Here is a 22,747-nt window from a genome sequence, read left to right as displayed (position 1 = left end):
TGAAATGACAGTAACTACTACAGAAATCTATTTTTAAAAGCCGAGAAAAAAATAGTATTAAAATAAAAAATATGCATAATCAATCCAAAAGAAAGAAAGACAAAATATATATGGAAAAAGAATAACACTTTTAGAAATAAAACAGCAATATGATGGATTTAAACCCAACTATGCCAATAAATACATTAAATGGAAATAGAAAAAAAACCCAGTTCAAACAAAATATAAAAATCATCAGACTGGATTTAAAAACAAAACAAAACAAGATAACTGTAAGTTGTTTACAAGAGACATACTTTAAATGTAAGGCTATAATTAGATCGAAAGTAAAAATTATACACAAACATGATTTCTTACAATTATGAAATAGGGTGGAATTTGTTTATCAAATCTTTTTCTTTACCTACTATGATGATTCTTATGGGATTTTTCCTATATTTTATAAATTAGTAAATTAAATTAATTTTAAATATTTAGCCAAACTTGTTCTCCTATAATATTACCTGTTTGTGATGTCATTATCCTTTTTAGATACCACTGAATGTGTTTTGTTAATATGTGTTTAGAATTTTTCCATCTATGTTCTTATGAGAAACTCCCCTGTAATTTTTCTTTTTTGTAATGTCCTTGTTACATTTTGGTATTAGTGTAATACTGGCTTCATAAAATAAGTTATGAAGCATTCCTTCTTTCTCTATTACCTAAAAGAGTTGGTGTTGATATTTCTTCCTTAAATGTTGGGTAGAATTTACCAGGGAAGGCAGCAGGTCTAGAGATGAAAATGTTTTTAAAAAGTACAGATTCAATTTCTTTAAAAGACACAGGTCTATTCAAATATTCTATATTTTATTTTGTCAGCCTATTAAGTTTGACTTTATAAGAAATTTGGTCAATTCATCTACATTGCCAACTTTTTTAGCATAAAGTTGTTCCTATCATTTTATTATGTATCTATATCGCTACCCATTTGTTGTATTCTTTTTCTTAAATTGAAGTATAGTTGATACACTATTATATTTTTAATGTCTAGGATCTACAGATACCCACTTTTATTTATTTATTATTTTTTAAAGATTTTTATTTATCTATTTATTCATGAGAGACATACAGAGAGAGAGAGAGAGAGAGAGAGAGGCAGAGACACAGGCAGAGAGAGAAGCAGGCTCCATGCAGGGAACCCAATGTGGGACTCGATCCCAGGACTTCAGGATCATGCCCTGGGCCAAAGGTAGGCGCCAAACCGCTGAGCCACCCAGGGATTCCCTAGATATCCTCTTTTAAACTGCTGGTATTGGTAATTTGTGGTTTGTTTTTTTTTTTTTTTTTTTTTGCTCAGTCTTGTTAGAAGTCTTTTTTTTTTTTTTAATTAATTTTTATTGGTGTTCAATTTACCAACATACAGAAAAACACCCAGTGCTCATCCCGTCAAGTGTCCACCTCAGTGCCTGTCACCCATTCCCCTCCAACACCCGCCTTCCTCCCCCTTCCACCACCCCTAGTTCGTTTCCCCGAGTTAGGAGTCTTTATGTTCTGTCTCCCTTCCTGATATTTCCCAACATTTCTTCTCCCTTCCTTTATATTCCCTTTCACTATTATTTATATTCCCCAAATGAATGAGAACATACACTGTTTGTCCTTCTCCGAATGACTTATTTCACTCAGCATAATACCCTCCAGTTCCATCCACGTTGAAGCAAATGGTGGGTATTTGTCGTTTCTAATGGCTGAGTAATATTCCATTGTATACATAAACCAAATCTTCTTTATCCATTCATCTTTCGATGGACACCGAGGCTCCTTCCACAGTTTGGCTATTGTGGCCATTGCTGATAGAAACATCGGGGTGCAGGTGTCCCGACGTTTCATTGCATCTGAATCTTTGGGGTAAATCCCCAACAGTGCAATTGCTGGGTCGTAGGGCAGGTCTATTTTTAACTCTTTGAGGAACTTATAGAATTCTATTATACATTTGCTTTCTACTTCATTGCTTTCTACTCTTATCATTTTCCTTCCTCCGTTTTCTTTTGTTTAATTTGTTGTCATTTTTGCAACTTCTTGAAATGGAAGGTTATGGCACTGTTTTTCAAACATTCTTCTTTTCCAAAAAACTGCACTCATAGCTAGAAATTCTTCCCTCTGCTTTGGGTAAATCTCTCAATTTTGATGCCATGGTTTTTATCAGTATTCATTTAAAAAGATTTTGTAACCTTCAATATTATTTCTTCTTACACCACTGGAAATAGGTTGCTCAATTCCCAAAAACTGGTAGATTTTCTCAGTATCTCTGCTATTTACTTCCTGTTTAATTTCACTGTGGTCAGAGAATATGAACTCTATGATTTCAATCCTTTGACATTTTTAAAGAACTTGCTTTATGGCACAGTGGATGATCGATTTTGATAAACTTCTTGAGTGCTCTTGAAAAAATATGTACTCTCTAATTATTGTGTCTGTGTCTCTCTAACACGCACACAGACACACACACACACACAAATGAGGCAAATGTTATAAAATGTTAGTCGAACACATATCCTCAGTGATTTTTTTTCTGCTTCCATTATCAATCACTAAAAGTGGCATACAAAAAACTCCTATGATTATAGACCTATTTCTCCTTCTAGTCTAAATATTTTGGGTTTTTTTGGAGTTACGTCAGAAGAGGCATACAAATTTAGGATTGTTATACCTTCCTAGTGAATACACTCTTATTATGAAAGTATTCTCCTTATTTTTAGCAATACTTTTTGACTTAAAGTATACTTCATCAGTTAGGAATTTCTTTAATATGAGATAAAGTACAAAAGCCAACCACACATATCATACCTAATGACAAAGCACTATACAATAAAGACACCCCTTGTCACCACTTCTATTCAAAATTCTACCAGAGGTCTTAACTAGTACAAAAAATAGAAATGAATACACAAAACCATCATTATTCACAAATGACATAACTGTATACATAGAAAATTCAAAAGAATGACCCAATTACCAGGTCACAGGAATTTCAGGTCAACTAAATCAACATATTTATATATGTGTATATGTGTGTGTGTGTGTGTGTGTGTGTATAGGTATGTGTAATAAACGATTGGAAACTTTAAATAAAAAGCAAAACAATTCAGAATGGCATAAAATAATACTTATACAATGTTCAAAAGCAGGCAAGACTAATCAATAGTGATATAAGTCAGAATAGCGTTACATTCAGAATACGGCTCTGAATGAGAAAGGACACAAGAGATCCTTCGAGGGTAGTGGAAAATTCTGTATCTTAACCTGATTCATTTATGTGGTATACATATATTTAAAAATTTATGGAGTTGTATATTAAGATGTGTGTACTTTTATATTACACCATAATAAATTTTTTTCAAGAGAATAAAACCTTAATAATCCTCTCACTCCCCTAACTAAACTGTCTGCAATAAAGGCAGGCCTATTTTGAAAATATGGCTACAGAGAGCCTTAGGCAACATCAATCCACTTGTGATGGATCATAAGGTCATGACTAATAGACAGCAAAGAAAGGGCTCTGATTTCCAAATCTTGTTCTTTTCATTGCACCACTGTTGAAAAAACATAGTCAAAGGCAAACAGCTATTTATTTTGTGACTGTGAATGATAAATTGGTTAATATTATCCAAATTGATTCACTAGAGCTACAGAAAATTTCCTTTACATCTCTTTGCCCAAGAACATTTTTACACAAATTGGAAGATTTGCATTTTACTTTTTTCTATTTGACTCTACTAATACAGATAAAGAATGAAGTTATGATGCAAAAGCAGTAAGTACATAAACTACAAACTGCAATCAAATGCTGAATAACAGAAATGAATGCTGACATGTTATGTGGAAAGCAACCTTAATTATTACTATTTAAGCAGTTCAGGTGCCCCTATGTCTTTAAGAAACAAGACAAATAGGATACAAAGAAGCTCCTGTGGTGTACAAAAGAATAGGTACAATTAAAATAAAATTAAAAGATTTCCAAGGGCAAATAGAGTAAAAAAGACAATAACCAATCTAAGAGGCATCTCAAATACGCTGACCTTCAGATTAAAGGGGGAAAAATCTATGAATTAGAACTGTGTGAAATCTAGATCTTTTAATTAACCGACAAAAGACTTGATGCAATAAAAGGTAGGGTCCAAAAACAAATGATAAAATTAAGTACTTCAAGGAAGGTAAACATTCCACTACAAGCCTGTCTGATTTATTTATTTGTTTGTTTGTTTGTTTTAAAGATTTATTTATTTATTTACTCAGGATAGACAAACACACTCAGGATAGAGAGAGGCAGAGACACAGGAGGAGGGAGAAGCAGGCTCCATGCTGGGAGCCCGACGCAGGACTCAATCCCAGGACTCCAGGATTGCGCCCTGGGCCAAAGGCAGGCACTAAACCGCTGAGCCACCCAGGGATCCCCAAGCCTTGGAAACTGATGTTCAGAGAAGAAAGAAAACCAAATTACAAAGATGATAAAGCTAGTAAGTAGAAAAGAGGTAGGAACCCAAGGCCACTGATAACACCACACTGCCCCAAACACTTTACCAACAGAAAGAAAACTCAAAATCAATAATAACGGTACAAACTAAGAAGAGTTAAATAGTGATCTACCCCCTATTATTATATACTATTGCAGAAGGAGTTAGTCTGATTTCAGATATACACCATGAAGACTTTGTTTTCATTTTAACCCCAAAATTTAACACCTGTTTTATAGTTTAGATGTAAATGTTTCTACTTTCATATAATCTGGTTTACAATATTTTAAATATTAAAGATAACTTAATTATTGGCACCATTATAACCAAGTCCCAAGAACACTTGTTTACTAAAAAATATTTCTCTTACTTTCCCAAGGAATATAGCAAAGAGAGTTATAGCAATATCTCTTATCTCGCACACATTCTCTCCTACAACATGACCTCACCACCCCCACCCCCCATCAAATTTCCCTCCTTTTGAATCTGGGTAGTCTTATAACATGCTTGTATTCAGTGGAATATGGTGGAAAGACTGCATGACTTCTAAGCCTACATCAGAAAAGGCCATGAAGCTTCTGCCTGGGTCTTTTGGACAATTTAGTGCTGTGGGAAGCCAGCTACCATATAAGAAGTCCAAACACTCTGAGATCATCATGCTGGAAAAGCCATGTATAGGCACTCTGGCTAACAAACCCAAATGGGTAAATCCTTCTAGGCATCTCCATTAAGGTGCATGCAAACCAACTTGGATCCTCTAGACAAACCCTACCATCAGCTGAGTACTACTCAGTCACCTCAGCCAATCCTGCGAGGAGCAGAAGATTCATTCAGTTCATCTTTTCCTAAACCCCAACTCATAGATTACATGAAATAAAGATAAAATGATGGTGGTTTTAAACCCTTACTTTTTAGGATAGTTTGTTACATAAAAACAGTAGTTAAAGCATAAGTTGGACATGGTAAATTTAAATCTATTTGTTAGATTGTTTCCTTAAAAAAAAAAAAAAAACCCTTGAAATCTATCATAAAAAAAACTACTACTACTGATCACTTATTTACTACCCTCTCTGAAACCTTAACCAAAAGAGCTTATTTGGCAGAAAAATATATAGGGGGAGAAAAAGCAAGTGAATTCCAGAAAATATAAGGCCCAGTACTCAAAATACAAAGATTAAATCACTTGTTCCAGGTAGAAAACAAAGAGAAGTATATGGATAATAAACTTGATCCCAGAACACACATTTTAAAGATGCTTAAAAAAATAAACCTTTCTTACTCAGGAAATGGGAGTTAGGATAGGTGACTTCTCCCCTCTTTTCACACCTGTTGCTGGACCTTTAGGGATTTCTGCAACATCTGACAGAAGAATGATAGCTTTGGATGTATACAAACAGTGCTGAACATAAAGGAATTTGGGGAAATAAAACCTATATTTTTGTAAGATGAGAATTCACATTGATAGAGACTGTGCTCCCTCACAGTATCATATAATTTTGCCCTAGAAAAAGATGACTTTTATACAACTACCATAAGCAACATGACTATACTTTATAAATAGATGTTCCACCCAAAGAGTAAAATGTTAATATTTTCACCTTTTTAGTATGCCACCATCTTTATACCAATAGCCCAAGTGGACTCAAGAATAATTCAGTCTAAGAATTTCTTCATTCTCAAGTGCTTTATTTGGCCATAGAGGACTATGAAACAAATTGTAAGCATATTTTAACACTTTCATTAACAAAACTAAAACCCAATTGATCTATATTTCATGTTTCACAGTGCTTTTAAACATTTATGTAGTATGATCTGGTGGAGATGATATTAAATTGGAATTTAATAGATTTAGATTCATCACTAGCTAATGTCAATTCAGTATTAGGTATATTGGCATCATTTCTAAACCACCTGTTAAGTTTATCTTGGTTTATAAAGAAAGAGATTACTTCAGAACACATTAATGGTTGGCACTAACTTTACGAAGTGATTTTTATCATAATTTGCCAAATGGCAGCTGTTGGAGAAATAATGACCATAGCCAGTATATAATAAGCTAGACTCATTTCGATACCGGGGATAGAGAAGAATACTTTGTAAAAAGTTAAGTCTTGGGGCAGCCGGGGTGGTTCAGTGGTTTAGCGCCGCCTTGGGTCCAGGTTGTGATCCTGGGGACTCGGGATCGGGTCCTGCGATGGGCTCCCTGAATGGGGCCTGCTTCTCCCTCTGCCTGTGTGTCTGCCTCTCTCTCTCTCTCTCTCTCTCTCTCTCTCTGTGTGTGTCTCTCATGAATAAATAAATAAAATCTTAAAAAAAAAAAAAAAGAAAAGAAAAGTTAAGTCTTGGGCAGCCCCGGTGGCCCAGCAGTTTAGCGCCACCTTCAGCCTTGGGTGTGATCCCGGAGACCTGGGATCAAGTCCCATGTCATGCTTGCTGCATGGAGCCTGCTTCTCCCTCTGCCTGTGTCTCTGCCTCTTTCTCTGTGTCTGTCATGAATAAATAAACAAAATTTAAAAAAAAAGTTAAGTCTTTACTTTTTAACCTATTCTGATATTCTAATTTACAACACAGCAAGAAAAAAGGGCAAGATCTATAGGCAACATTTATGGAGACCTTTCTGTCTAGTCACCTCATTTCACAGTTGATAGAAACATAGCCCAGAGAGTTAAATGATTTGTCTAGTGTCAGAGAGCTTGTAAACACCAAATGTAGAATAAGAACCCAAGTCTACTACCTCTCAGTCCAGCTCTCCTTTAAAGAATACTGTACAGCCCCTTCAATGGGAAATGAATTTCATAAATATTTCTCAAGAGAAGTCCATTAAAATTTTGAGTGTTTTGGAAACATTTAATAATTCATTTCTATAATCTCTAATTTCACCAAGGTGAATTGTAGTGAGGAATCTCCATCATGGTCATGGTCTAGAAATGCCCAGACCTAGCTGCCATAGATGACAGACACCTTTTGACAAGTAAAATAGAATGCAGAATGGAGACTATTAAATAAATCAGGGTAGTTTTTATTTTTTCCACCGTATACATCATGCAATCACTAAGAACACCAAAAGATCTCCTGGTTATCTTACTAAAAGTAATCTTTGGGAAATGCACATCTGTCATGCTTTCATTCTAACAGGTAAGTGAGGCTTCTAGTTCCTTCATAGTTCCTTATCCTTTCCCATCTATGATTCACAAACTCTTCCTTTAGTACAGCAATGTGTAAAAGCCAAGCCATCTGTTTCAGCAGGGCTTAACTTTTAACAGGAAAAAAATATACAAATAAAGGCAGTGTTAGGGTTTCATGCTGTCCCCTTATCGCTGTTTTCCTGAGGTTTAATCAATTAAACTTTTTAAAAATTTTTCTAAACATTCTTTTCAATTCAATTACACAACTCAAAAGCTTTGCAACAGGATCAATTTAAATCTCTTCCAAAACATATTTAATAGTTCATAATAACACAGAACACTTGTACTTAAATTTATTTAATAATTAATTCATCAATGGTTTGATACCCAATAATCTCTCTTCTGACATGGCACCTATTACTGTGATCAGTTATTGACTCTTAACAAGGAGAAAAAGCAGAATTCAAAATATTTACTCTCCTTGGCACCAAATAACAACAACAAAATAAAAATTTAATTTTAAAAATTAAAATGCATGGGTGCCTGGGTGGCTCAATTGGCTAAGTGTCTGCCTTTGGCTCAGGTCATGATTCCTGAGTCTTGGGGTCAAGCCCCGAATGGGGCTCCTTGTTCAGCAGGGAGCCTGCTTCTCCCTCTCCCTCTGCCTGCTGCTCCCCCTCCTTGTGCTCTCTATGTCAAATAAATAAATAAATTCTGGAAAAAAAATAGAATAAAAAGTAAGATATAAATTAAAATGATAAAATATATATAAGGGATATAGTATAGGTTCTACCTTATATCAGGAAAGGTCTAATATACAGCTCTCTCAATTTAATGCTGCTTTAAGCATACAATCATGTTGCTAATTAAACATTCTTTCTCACCTTCCTCCACTCCCAAAACCATTCCAAATCCCCCTTTCTAAAGTCAGTAATGACTGTTTTGCAATGTAATACATAATCTTGACTTTGTAACTAGATTCTGAATATCATGCCTTCTTTTAAAGCCTTCTTACTTTAAAATGCAGATGTTTGTTTTGTGCCAGTACCACACTGTCTTGATGACCACAGCTTTGTAGTACAACCTGAAATCTGGCATTGTGATGCCTCCAGCTATGGTTTTCTTTTTTAATATTCCCCTGGCTATTCGGGGTCTTTTCTGATTCCACACAAATATTAAGATGATTTGCTCCAACTCTCTGAAGAAAGTCCATGGTATTTGGATAGATCAATGGAACAGAATAGAGAATCCAGAAGTGGACCCTCAACTAATATTCGATAAAGCAGGAATGACTATCCATTGGAAAAAAGACAGTCTCTTCAATAAATGGTGCTGGGAAAATTGGACATCCACATGCAGAAGAATGAAACTGGACCATTCTCTTACACCAGACACAAAGATAAACTCAAAATGGATGAAAGATCTAAATGTGAGACAAGATTCTATCAAAATCCTAGAGGAGAATACAGGCAACACCCTTTTTGAACTTGGCCATAGCAACTTCTTGCAAGATACATCCATGAAGGCAAGAGAAACAAAGCAAAAATGAATTATTGGGACTTCATCAAGATAAGCTTCTGCACAGCAAAAGAAACAGTCAACAAAACTAAAAGACAACCTACAGAATGGGAGAAGATATTTGCAAATGATGTATCAGATAAAGGGCTAGTATCCAAGATCTATAAAGAACTTATTAAACTCAACAGCAAAGAAACAAACAGTCCAATCATGAAATGGGCAAAAGACATGAACAGAAATCTCACAGAGGAAGACATAGACATGGCCAACAAGCACATGAGAAAATGCTCCACATCACATGCCATCAGGGAAATACAAATCAACACCACAATGAGATACCACCTCACACCAGTGAGAATGGGGAAAATGAACAAGACAGGAAACAACAAATGTTGGACAGGATGTGGAGAAAGGGGAACCCTCTTGCACTGCTGGTGGGAATGTGAACTGGTACAGCCACTCTGGAAAACTGTACAGAGGTTCCTCAAAGAGTTAAAAGCAGATCTGCCCTGCGACCCAGCAATTGCACTGCTGGGGATTTACCCCAAAGATACAGATACAGTGAAATGCCGGAACACCTGCACCCCAATGTTTATAGCAGCAATGTCCACAACAGCCAAAATGTGGAAGGAGCCTCAGTGTCCATCAAAAGATGAATGGATAAAGAAGATGTGGTATATGTATACAATGGAATATTACTCAGCCATTAGAAATGACAAATACCCACCATTTGCTTCGACGTGGATGGAACTGGAGGGTATTATGCTGAGTGAAATAAGTCAATCAGAGAAGGACAAACATTATATGGTCTCATTCATTTGGGAAATATAATAATTAGTGAAAGGGAATAAAGGGAAAGGAGAAAAATGAGTGAAAGTATCAGTGAGGATGACAAAACATGAGAAACACCTAACTCTGGGAAAAGAACAAGGGGTAGTGGGAAAAGAACAAGGGGTAGTGGAAAGAGAGGTGGGCGGGGGGTTAGGGTGACTGGGTGATGGGCACTGAGGGGGGCACTTGGTGGGATGAGCACTGGGTGTTATGCTAAATGTTGACAAATTGAACTCCAATAAAAAAATTTTTAAAGAAAAATTAAAAAATAAATAAATAAAATGCAGATGCTTTAAGTAATCCCTCAGTGAATGCTGCTTCTACTGATCTAACTTCCTTACTAGCCCACACCATAGAGGATAGTGGCCAAATTCTTCTGGTGAACACTGCAATAATAATCATCTTTCACCCATAAAGAAATTGGTTCAATATTTAGTTCAACATTTTGAGACTCTCAAGATAAGCAACCTATCAAAATTTACAATAAATAAGGAGAATATCTTATAATATTTTTGGCAAAAAAAAAAAAAAGTCCTTCACCATAGCAAAAAGAACTACAAAGGACAAATTCTTTCAAATTCAAAAGTAATTGTTTTAAACTAATTAATGCTATAAGGTTTAAGCATTAGACATAGTAAGTTTATTACCTAAGTAAATCTGTTCATATTTTATTAGAGTTCTTACCTATGGTAGTTCTTAAAATAATTGACACTTTGTTTTCTAATGGATTCTTGCAAAACTTCAGATTTGCTACCACAAAATTCTTCTCCAACTTGCATCAACCTAGGTGGATAAAAAGATTTATATAAATTTAGCAACATCCTTATTACAGAACAAAAGTAGTCCAGGTCATCTTTCTTCAAAGGTAACAAACCATAAAAATGGTTGTTTGGAGAAATTCTAAAGTTCACAAATTCACTATAGTTCACAGACATCTGAAGGGCAGAAATATTTAAACACACAAACTCCCAGCAGAAATTTGATTATGAATGTTTAAATGTCTTCATATCCATGAAAAAGTTATACGTGATAACTCACTGATTCATGATTTCTTTGATTATTATGTTTGAATAAACCGAAGTAAAGAATAAAACAAGATCTCACATAGTACCTGCTGATTATATCCAAAACAAAGATGAAATCATCATATTTAAATATAGACAAATCTGTTCCAAGCAAGTAGGTTTTTACTTTTAGCTGAACATCCTATAAAACAAAACAAAAAAATATTTCAAGCCCAAATATAGAATGTAAGTTCCCAGAACCATTTATTCTACAGTTATACATTAAAATGAGACAGAAATACATTCTTAAGAATATACATTTAGGCAAATAACCAATATCCTTACAGTGATATCACAGAGACAATTCCATAACATCAGATATAAAAACAGTAATGACGATAATCATTACTATTAATACATATACATATGCAAATAAAAATTATATCCTTGTGTTGGATATGAAGATAAAAATCATCATCATTTATGTGTGACTTGGTAGGCTAGAAACCTCAAAATAACCAAATCAAAAATAATTAAAATAATCAATTAAAAAATAATTAGAATTAATAACTCTGTGAAGTGATTATGTGCAATACATAAAAATAAGTTTTCATGTACTTCTACTGTAATATCTTAAAATAAAAGAGACTTCATTTAAAATGAATATTAAAAATATACTTAGGAATAATTTTAATAGGCAACATTAGGCCTAAATAACTAACAATTCTAACAGGATACAAAAGAAATTTCAATAAAATGAGAGTCAAGGGACTGAATGAGTGTAAACATGTCAACTTTTCCAAGTTAATGTGGGGGTTCAGTGAATTTCTAACCAAAATCACAAAAAACTTCTCCTATGAATAAGCATTCTAAAATTCACTGGAAATATAAATAAGGCAGGCATAACCTCTTTTTAAATTATAAAGCTTCAGAAAGACAAAATAAAAGTTATAAGTGATGTTGAAAGACTTTTTCTACCTGTATTAAATATATTAAAAACTTTTTTTTAAAAGAAGAATACTATCAGTTCCCAAAGAATCAACAAAATAGGACAAACAACTCAGAAATAGTGTTAATATATATACAAGAGCTTAATAAACAGCAGTAAAAACTACTGCTTGCTGATTATTTACTCTTTGTCAGCATTATGCTAAGAACTTTACATATTATCTTTAATCCTAAAACAGCTCTGTTGAGCAGGCATTTACTATCCTCCTAAGAGAAGAAAAACCGCAAATAGGTCAAGTAATTGCCTAAATTCACATGCTTCATGAATGACAAGGCTAAAACTGGAATCCGGATCTCCCTGCCTTCAGTCTCCTTTTCCCAAGGAGGCATCACACATAAAGACAAGAAAAAAGATTATTTAGAAAGTAGCAAAGGGAAAACCAACTAGATTTGGGGTAAAAAACTCCTCTCTCCTTCCTTTATATCACATATCAAAAGACAGATAAATGGATTAAATGTTTTTGTATGTTTGTAAAACATTAAAAATTAATCCAATAAAGCAAAAATATTTTCCAAGTATTTATTAAATGTCCTACACAGTACTCTAGGTATTAGGGAGATAGCAATTAATAGAAAGCTTAGATAAACATCTATAATTACCAGATGAATATTGATCTGAGCTTTACATAGGAAAAAGTATTTTAAGAATAAATATAGCACAGATATTGAATTCAAATTGGAAGAGGTAAGTCTGGGCTCAAAACAGAAGTAAAACTGCTGCCCAGTCATGCCCCTCAGCCCAACTCCTGGGGAGTTGCCACCACTGCTGGGGAAGAAGGCCAAGATCCAAATGAACAGAGCAGTTGAGAAAACTGTTTGTTAGTGGTTTGAGTTTTGAAGCTACAGATGATAGTTTAAGAGAACATTCTAAAAAATGGAGCACACTTACAGATTGTGTGGTGATGAGAGACTTCCCCAAACAAAATGTTGCGGGGTTTTGGTTTTGTGACTTACTCTTGTGTTGAAGAGATGGATGCAGGATTGTGTGCTCAACTACACAAGGTTGATGGTCCTGTAGTCAAACCAAAGAGAGCTGTTTCTAGAGAGGATTCTGTAAAGCCTGGTGCCCATCTTACACTGAAGAAAATTGTCATTGATGGTATTAAAGAAGATACAGAAGAATATAATTTGAGAGACTACTTTGAAATGTATGGCAGGATGGAAACCATCGAAGTTATAGAAGACAGGCAGAGTGGAAAAAAGAGGATTTGCTTTTGTAACTTTTGATGATCATGATAGAGCTGATCAAATTGTTCAGAAGTACCACACTATCAATGGGTATAACTGTGAAGTGAATTTCTTATTCTTTATAAATAAGAAATGCCATCTGCTGGATCACAAGACATCATGAAGGTGGATCTGGTAACATTATGGGTTGTGGTGGAAACTTCTATGGAAGAGGAGGCTATGGTGTCACGTAAAGGTGGTGGCAGCAGAGGTAGTTATGGAAGAGGTGATAGTGGATATAATGGATTTGGAGATGATGGTGATAACTATGATGGTGGTCCTGGTTATAGAAGTAGAGGAAGCTACGGTGGATATGAGCACCAAGGAGGTGGATATGGTGGCAGTGGTAGAAGATAGGATGATTATAATGAAGAAGGAAATTTTGGAGGTAACTACATTGGTGGTGGGAATCATAATGATTTTGGAAATTATAATGGACAACAGTAATCAAATCATGGACCCATGACGGGGGGCAATTTTGGTGGAAGAAGCTCAGGCAGTCTCTATGGTGGTAGTTATGGATCTGGTGGTGGAAGCGGTGGATACGGTAGCAGAAGGTTCTAAAACAATTCAGAAAAATGGACTACGGATCTTAGCAGGAGAGAGAGTGAAGAGTTGTCAGGAAGGCTGCAGGTTACTTTGAGACAGTTGTCCCAAATACATTAGAGGAACTGTAAAAAATTGCCATAGAGGGAACAATGATCCATAGTCAGAAAAGTTACTACAGCTTTAACAGGAAAGCCTGCTGCTCAGGACTGCCATAGGTACAGTTTGCAAAAAGTGCAGCTATTGATTAATGCAATGTAGTGTCCATTAGATGTACATTTCTGAGCCCTTTACTGTTGTAGCTTTTTCTTTTTCTTTTCCTTTTCCTTTTTGTTACATCAAGTATATAGCCCTGTAAATTGTGGTAGCAGTACCAGGAAAAAAAATAAAGGAATTTTTAATTAAAAAAAAAAAGAAAAAGAAATTTACCATAAGTCACAAAGAATAAAGGTTATGGTTTGACCTCATAAAAATGGTGATCATCTGCACACTGAAAATATAATAAGTGAAAATATATGATTGCATACAAAAGATTACTCATTATCACATAGATCATTTAGAATTTATAAACAAAAAATGAGCAAATAATTCACCAATCAATAAAGGATTTTTAAATGTTTAGCTTCTCTAACAAAGAAATATGAATTAAAACACTAATAAAAAATAGTAATAAAAAAGTAAAACACTAATAAAAATATAAACAGATTTAATTGCCCAATTAAAAGATAAAGTCTCTGTCTCAAAATAACGTTTCTTTTACATTTATAGAGGATACAACTAAAACATGATCCAAAAGCATTTAAAATAAAGGGACAGTCAAAGAAAAAAAGGAACAAAATAAACAGCAATGGTAATAATAAAGCAAACTAGAATTCACAGCAAAATGCCTCAGGACAAAAGAACTATATGTTTTTTTTTTATATTAATGAAGGGAATTACATACAAAGAAGGTAGGTAAAGTGGTTATTAGCATAGCAGCATCAATCAACATAGCATCCAAGTATAAAAAGCAAAAGCCAATGTTAGAAATAAAACAAAAACCTTACAAAATTACAATCTTTCTGGAAGATTAAAACTCCTCCCTCAGAATTACACAGGCCAAAGAAACAAAGAAAAAATAAAGATACAGATTAGAATAATACAATTAATGATAAGCTTGCTTTAATATATACTTAGAAATTAACTCCCACCACAAAGAAGAAATACATGGTTATTTTCCAAATGCTCAAGCAAAAAATTTTAAAGTGGGTGGCATTCTAGGATGTAGAGAAAATCTCAAGTTCACCAAAAAAAAAAAAAAAAAAAAAAAAAAAGAACATTGCAACCCCAATTCTCTATAGTAAAAAGAAATAAGATGCATAAGAATAATATGACTAATTTCTTACATATCAAATGCTTAAAGATGAAAATGGAAATCTTGGAAGATCGAGACTTTCCATCTAGTTAGATCTGTAAGCTCCATAAGGTCAAGTACCATGGGTTCACCAGTGTTCTTAAATCCACAGTGTCTACCAAATGGTACAACTGATACAACTATTCTTCTTACAGATTTTCTATTGGAGTCAAAAATGCATGGAAAATAAAATTTTCATATAAAGAATCAGTCATTCTGATTTTGAGTTTAGTTTTTATGTCAAAAGGTTAAATATCTAACGCTTTTCAATCATTTTTCATTATCTCTATAATAAATTTATGATAAACGTATATAAATTGTCACATGCTCACTTGTGCTTTAGAATTCAAGATTTCAGATGTTAAAAATGTATTATGGCATATTATAGCATATACGTTTAACACCCTTTGGGGTCTAAGGCAGTATCTCAAAACAAAACACATTAATACTCTTGTGACATATAAATGTTCACTTTAATGAGATAAATAAATACTACAAAAAAGCTTTATAACAATACTCTTCTGGTTCTACTGCTGAAAGAATCCAAATCTGGTCAGGCTTTGCCTGCTGAATGTGTTATGAAAGAAACATTTGTTTTTCAGAGCTTTTACTTTTTGCATTTGAATTGAGCTTTGTAATTTCAATTAACAAATACTCAAAAGAGTTCCTAAAGTATGCAAAATACTGTTTTAGAACTAGTTGAGAATGCGGGTGGGGGCCCAAAGAGACTTGGGAGTGGTAGAGATAAGATATTCTAAAGCTTGAAACCTACAACACAATAATCTATACTCAAAAGCATGATCACTTCCAAATGGCCAAATGCTTAAATAAGAACAGCTCTAAACTAAACCTCATATTTAACACATCAAGGAATATCAAGTTGCCAGACTGAATGAAAACTAGCTATATAAAATGCAAGGACAATATTTCAAAGGAACTGAATTACCAGAAATTCTATCATAGATACTACAATTTCAACTAAGTACAATTAGTGTCTATTAGTAGGAGACTAAATCAGGAGATTAAATAAGAAACAACTCATATCTGACCTTAGACATATACTCAATTAGTATGAGATTTCCCTTTCCAGTATACATAATATTCAGAAAAAAGTCAGCCCAAACCTACAATTAATGGTATATTAAAAAGTAGTTTAATATATAATAAAGGCCATATATGAAAAACCCACAGCTAGCATCATACTCAATGGTAAAAAACTGAGAACTTTTCCTTTAAGATCAAGAAAAAGACAAATATGCCTACTCTTGCTACTTTTATTCAACACAGTACTAGATGTCCTAGCCATAGCAATCAGACAAGAAGAAGAAATAAGAAGCATTGATATTTGTAAGAAAGAATTTAAACTGTCACTGGATATTATTCATAGATATTATACAAAGACTAGACCAAAAAACTACTATAAGTAATAAATGAATTCAGTATAATTGTAAGATACAAACTTATTACCTAGAAATTGGAAGTGTTACTATAAACTAATAACAAAGTAGCAGAAAGAGAAATTAAGAAAATAATTCCACTTAACTATTGTGCCAAAAAGAATAAAATACCTAGGAATAAACTTAACCAAAAAGGTGAAAGATCTTTTTTCTGAAAACTATTAAACAATGATGAAAGAAACTGAAGACAAGACAAATGGAAGAATATTCCATGCTCATCAACTAGAAGAACTAATACTGTTAAAATGTCCTTACTATCCAAAGCAACCTGCAGATTTAATCCAATCCCTATGAAAACACCAACAGAATTTTTCACAGAACTAGAATAAGTAAACCAAAATTTGTAAGGAAACACAAAAAAGACTAGGAATAGCCAAAACAATCTTGAGAAAAAACAACAAAGCTGGAGGTATCACAATTTCAGATTTCAAGATATGCTACAAAGCTATAGTAATCAAAACAGTATGGTACTGGCACAAAAATAGATACATATATCATGGAACAGAATAGCGAGCCCAGAAATAAATCTACATTTGTATGATAAATGATCATTTAATTGATCTACGATAAAGGAGGCAAGGATATATATACAAATGGGGGAAAGATAATCTCTTCAATAAATGATGCTAGGAAAACTGGACAGCTACATGCAAAAGAATGAAAGTGGACCACTTTCCTTTTTTTTTTTTTTTTAAAGATTTACTTATTTATTTTACAGAGACAGAGAGAGAGCAGAGGGAGGACCAGAGAGAGGGTGAGAGAGAATCCCCAAGCAGACTCCTTGCTGAGTGCAGAGCCTGATGTAGGGCTCAATCTCACAACCCTGAGATCAGGACCTGAGCCAAAATCAAGGGTCAGGTGCTTAACCAACTGAGCCACCTAGTCGCCCCATAGACCACTTTCTTATACCATACACACAAACAAACTCAAAATAGGGTTGCCTGGGTGGTATACAGATATGTCTCCTCAGGCAAGGAAAACAAAAGCAAAAACTAGGTATTGGGACTACACCAAAATAAAAAACTTTATCATGGTGAAAAAACCATCAACAAAATGGAAAGGCAACCTACTGAATGGGAGAAGATATTTGCAAATGCATATCACTCCCTTCTGAAAATAAAAAAGGATACATTTTCAGATTTGTTTCACACATTTTTGTTTTCCAAAAAAAAATCATTTTAATTCTCATATATTGTAAGTTTATGTAAAATATTAAGGGGTTAATACCCAAAATATATAATTATTAAAACTCAACACCAAAAATTCCAAATAATCCAATTAAAAATGGGCAGAGGACCTAAGTAGACATTTTTCCAAAGAAGACCTATGGATAGCCAACAGACACATGAAAAGATGCTCAATGTCACTAATAATCAAGGAAATGCAAATCAAAACCACAGTGAGATACCACCTTAGAACTATTAGAATGGCTAAAATCAAAAAGACAAGAAATAACAAGTGTTGGTGTGGATGTGGAAAAAAGGAATTCTTATGCACTACTGGTGGGAATGTAAATCAGTGCAGCCATTGTGGAAAGCAGTATTGAGGTTCCTCAAAAAATTAAAAATAGAATTACCAACAGTCCAAAAAGAACAAAAAAGTTATCTTCAAAGAAATCACACTTTTATCTAGGAAGCAATACATTTTAACAAATTAACAAATTTAATTATCTGATAACAACTATGCTATTAAACTGCCAAAAAAAAGTTAAGTAGATACATTCTGCCAATAAACATGTAAGATGCCCTCAAGGGACAAAAATCATTGCCTGCGAAAATCTTTTTTCATTCTATACTAGATTCAGCCCAACTATGGGACCTATTTAGTTATCCTTTTCCTAAAAATAATAGAAAACACAAATAAATGAAATAAAAATAAAGAGTATCTCAACAAGAAAGCAGTTTCTTTAGGAAAGCATATATTTGCTAGGACACTAAAAGCAGAAATATAATCAAGGAATACACGTATATTTCCAATGGAGATTTTCAAATTAAAAGACTTATAGTCAAATACAATTGTGAACTTTAGTATAGAAATTGAATGATAGATTTAGTCCAAAGAAAAACTAACATAGAATTAACTCTATAAGGAATACAAGTAACAGAAAATTCAAACACTGAATTTCTAAAACAACTTTGACATGAAACTTTCTATTGCATTTGTAAAAAAAAGATATAAAAAACCCAAACCTGCCATATTCGTGTAAGTCCATGTTCTAATTTCTTTTTTATGTAGCCACGATCAAAATTAGTTTCTTCAGTACCAATATTACTCCCTTCTGAAAATAAAAGAGAATACATGTTTTCAGATTTGCTTTACATTTTTTCCAAAAAAGTCATTTTAACTCTCATATATTGTAAGCCTATGTAAAATACAGAAAATATGTTTAATATTTATACAACCAAAACAATGTCTAAAACAGGTGTTAGGATTAGGGTGATCCCAGAGACAGGGTCCTCAATGATTTATATACTGCCTACTGCCAGGGCATTACAGGACTCATTAACCTAATTATCAGTTAACATCTATGTTGACAAGGGTACAGACTGCAGAACTGCTTGCACAGTAAGGTAATGATGCATATGGTTTACATTTTTCATGATCCAGAATAATCTTATCCATTCCAGATAATCTAACAATGCCCCACTTTACCAGGTAGACCTGTTTCAAAACAAATTTCCTCATAAAAGCAACTGAAATACAATTATATACATTTATATTAAAAAGATTATGCCCTTTTGAAGGCATGTGAACTGTATGGAATGAACTGTGTGGAACAACTGAGGATATTATTTCATCTCAGGCTAGCATAATGACCACTGGTAACCAGCAAAAGGCCCTTGCATTGGCCAGGTCCCATATTCATGCCTAATGTACATCTGACCACTCTCCAACAGCTTAAGCCTTATTAACTGTATGGTTTGGCTATTAGGGACCCAGCAGCTCAGGACAGTTCACCTGGACAACAGTTTTAGAGTTTTACTTTAGAATGGTAAAATGTTAGGATACCAGTAGTATCACTATGGAGCTACAGCAGTTGACCTCTTAAGACCCTATCAGCTTTATGAAGTTCTGTGGAGAAAAATTTTCAAAGTACTGACTCCTATAATTATATTTCTTAATGTGAATATGAAAGGAATAATTTCAGGTGAACAAATGAGTTTTTAGAGTTCTATATATTGTCACCTGTTAAGCTAATCAGAGTCCTGACCTTCTTAAGATATACAGAATCGGGTCAAGCAAGGAATTGTAGTGAAGAGGATTAAGTATATAAGGCTCAAATAGTGTTTTAAGTATGACTCTACACCCCAATGAAAATACATCCATATATACAACAATACACACAAACTATGAGCCTGAAGCAAAAAAGCAAACTTCACTATGATGAGTATGTGTTGTCCCCCAAACTCTCATCCTGTATCTGAAGTGTGTATTAATTTCGTTCCAAATTTTGTCTCTGGTTTCTCCTTAAATGATGTATTAGAAAAGAGAAAAGAGGTGCTGAAATGTCTTAAGAGTTTCTGCACCTAGAAAAAAATAAAAGTTGCTAAAAAAGGATAAACTTGTGAAGATCTGGAGTCCCAGCAAGCAATTCCCTAAGTCACCTGAGATTTAAAAAAAAAGAAAAAAGGGCTTATGGACATTTCATCATCAACCATCATTATTAATATCATCTCTTGACCTATTTCCTTTGATATTAACAATCTACAGTGTAAGGACTTTACATTTTCCCTAAACTTTACAGCAAACCTACAGGTAGATGTGTTCCTGAGGTTTGTTTTGGTTTTTTTACCTACCATTTTAAAAAAGAAACTGAGGTCTCATTTCTCATCTTTGGAAAATAGCAGTAAAATCCGAAGCCAGGTATCTCTGACTGTAAAGCCCAGGCTCAAAGAGGTAGTTACAGGGATGACAGCATAGGAGCTGGGTTAAAAACAGTCTGACCTAGAAACCTGACTCAATGCCCACCTCTTCTCTTGCTTTCCCCTCTTTCCCTTCCTTTATCATCCCCCCCCCCCCCCCAGCAAAAGGATGAAAATCCTTCTATAAAATTTTCCTGTTATTTTTTGCTATCTATATTTATAAGCTTCTTAAGAATCAAGACAAATATTAAACTTATGTCTTCTGTACTACCAGAATCCTACAATACCATTTGTATTCTTCCATCCACCCAAACATAGAAACCAAGACCTCAGAAATTAGAAGTTACTAAAATAATTTGATTAGCTACATTAAATTGTATGCAATACAAAAAACTTGTGCAGTATAATTTATTTTGCCCATATTAAACAGAACACGGATAAAAACATTTATTACTTTTAAAACTATTTTGAAAAAAAATAAAAAGAAACAATAAAACTATTTTGAATACTTAATCTAAGCTATTGTTCAAGGATAACCACTTAAGATATATAATTATACAAATGAAGTAATTTAAATATATTGTCTAGTTAATATAATTTCTCAAATATTTGTTCTTTATATGTAGCTGACAATACCATAGTCATTTAAAGTGGTGTTTTCCATTCAAAGATTAATATTTTACAACCTTGCTTTTTATGAAATTTAAGTCCTGCTGTATTTTTTAAAGATTTTATTTATTTATTTGAGAGAGGAAGAGAACATGGTGGTGGGGGGGAAGGCGGAAAGAGAAGGAGGCTCCCCACTAAGTAGGGAGTCCAACATGGGGCTCAAACCCAGGACTCTGGGATGGTGACCTAAGGCAAAGGCTCACCCAACTGTGCCACCCAGGCACCCCAGAAAAATATAATTACTAATTCTTAGAATCTAGCTTTATTAGTACAACTTGAAAATTAGCAAATAGATTTCATATTAAACATTAGCATTAATCTTACAGCAAATTGGACAGACCTATGCCTTACGAAGTTTACAATTAATTTTTTTAAAAGCTCTTTGTTAATAATTTAGTCCTAAAGCTATCATTACATATTCCTGAAAACTGGTAATATCTGTACTTAAGAAGTCCTTTGGCCCAGTTAATCCCCAAAGGTAATGGAGCTTTTATAGAAGCTGAATGACTTTCTTCGGTGAGCATTTCACCTATGGTCACCTAAGTCCCTGAAATCCTAAAAGCATGGCTATCCCTTTTCTTTCTCCTTAGCCCAGCAATATGGCATATTTACAGTTGTCTTTAAATAAAATAATACCCTACCAGAAGCAGAAGTAGTATCCTCATTGTCATGCTTTTCATGCCATTCCATAGTCCTGTAATAGCTGAGCATAACTTCCCACAATGCTTTGCATAGGTCAGCAAGACATGGAATATAGCTGTCTGGTGTAACATGCTAAAGAAAATTTAAAAAGTCAACTTTAAAAATTATCACAACTTGCAAAAGGGAAATCAATCAATCATGTCATTTGTGTAAATTAAGTACCTTTGACAATCTCTAAATTCTAGAAATCACAAGGATATTATAGATATTCCATATCTATTAATAACATTTTAAATAATATTTTATATAACATGGCTATGTGGTCTCAAATCTCACTAATGAAAATAAGTAGAATTCCGCCCCCCCCCCCCATCCTTTGCATAAACTACCAGCTTGTTTTTCTGCCCTTTTTGTTCTGCAGGTAGAGTGATGCCTCCAATCTATTTTGTTGGCTTTCTGGTTTTTTGGATGTTATAATGGAGCATTTGTCTCATCATTTAAGATTTCATAGCTTTTTTTCCTTTTTTAAATCAATCTACCACAACCAATCATGCTGATAAAGTACTGAAAGGCTAGTAAGACTGGTATATTAAGCCCTCCAAAGTAAATAGCTAGTAGAAATAAACTACATAGTAAATATAGCTATGGTGTGTTTGACGTTTAATATAGCACAGGTTGGTAGTGGTCCTCTCTCTTTCAAAATGCTTTTTCTCTCTGTAATGATCTTTCCCTCCTCTAAGCTCCTTGTTTATTAAAACATTCATCAAGCAACTAATAAAAATACTAACTTGTATGGCTCAGTTCACTTCTGTGCAAGCATGTCAAATCTCTGAAACTCAACTAGGAAGTTGTAAAATAAAGGAGTTGTTAAACTCCAGAGTCAGACTGTACAAGTTGGGCTTATGCCAAGAATGGCAGGATGGTTCAATCTTATGAAATTTATTAATATAATTCACCATATTAACAGTCTAACA

At 33.9% G+C, this 22,747-nt stretch overlaps 1 protein-coding gene across 6 annotated transcripts in view; it reads right to left on the bottom strand.

Annotated features, from left to right (window-relative positions):
* VPS50 (VPS50 subunit of EARP/GARPII complex) overlaps nt 1–22,747 on the bottom strand; it is a 133,244-nt gene that overhangs the window by 49,465 nt on the left and 61,032 nt on the right. For all 6 annotated transcript variants that reach the window (XM_026003769.2, XM_072764276.1, XM_072764272.1 and 3 more), the window contains 4 exons: nt 21,773–21,905; nt 18,789–18,877; nt 11,076–11,170; nt 10,649–10,747 (listed from right to left, as the gene is read on the bottom strand). In XM_026003769.2, the coding sequence (XP_025859554.1) occupies nt 10,649–10,747; nt 11,076–11,170; nt 18,789–18,877; nt 21,773–21,905 (416 nt within the window). The remainder of the gene's footprint in view (nt 1–10,648; nt 10,748–11,075; nt 11,171–18,788; nt 18,878–21,772; nt 21,906–22,747) is intronic.

Source organism: Vulpes vulpes, chromosome 7 (assembly GCF_048418805.1).
Source record: "Vulpes vulpes isolate BD-2025 chromosome 7, VulVul3, whole genome shotgun sequence".
Lineage (NCBI taxonomy): Eukaryota > Metazoa > Chordata > Mammalia > Carnivora > Canidae > Vulpes > Vulpes vulpes.
This window is presented reverse-complemented; position numbering and strand designations above follow the sequence as displayed.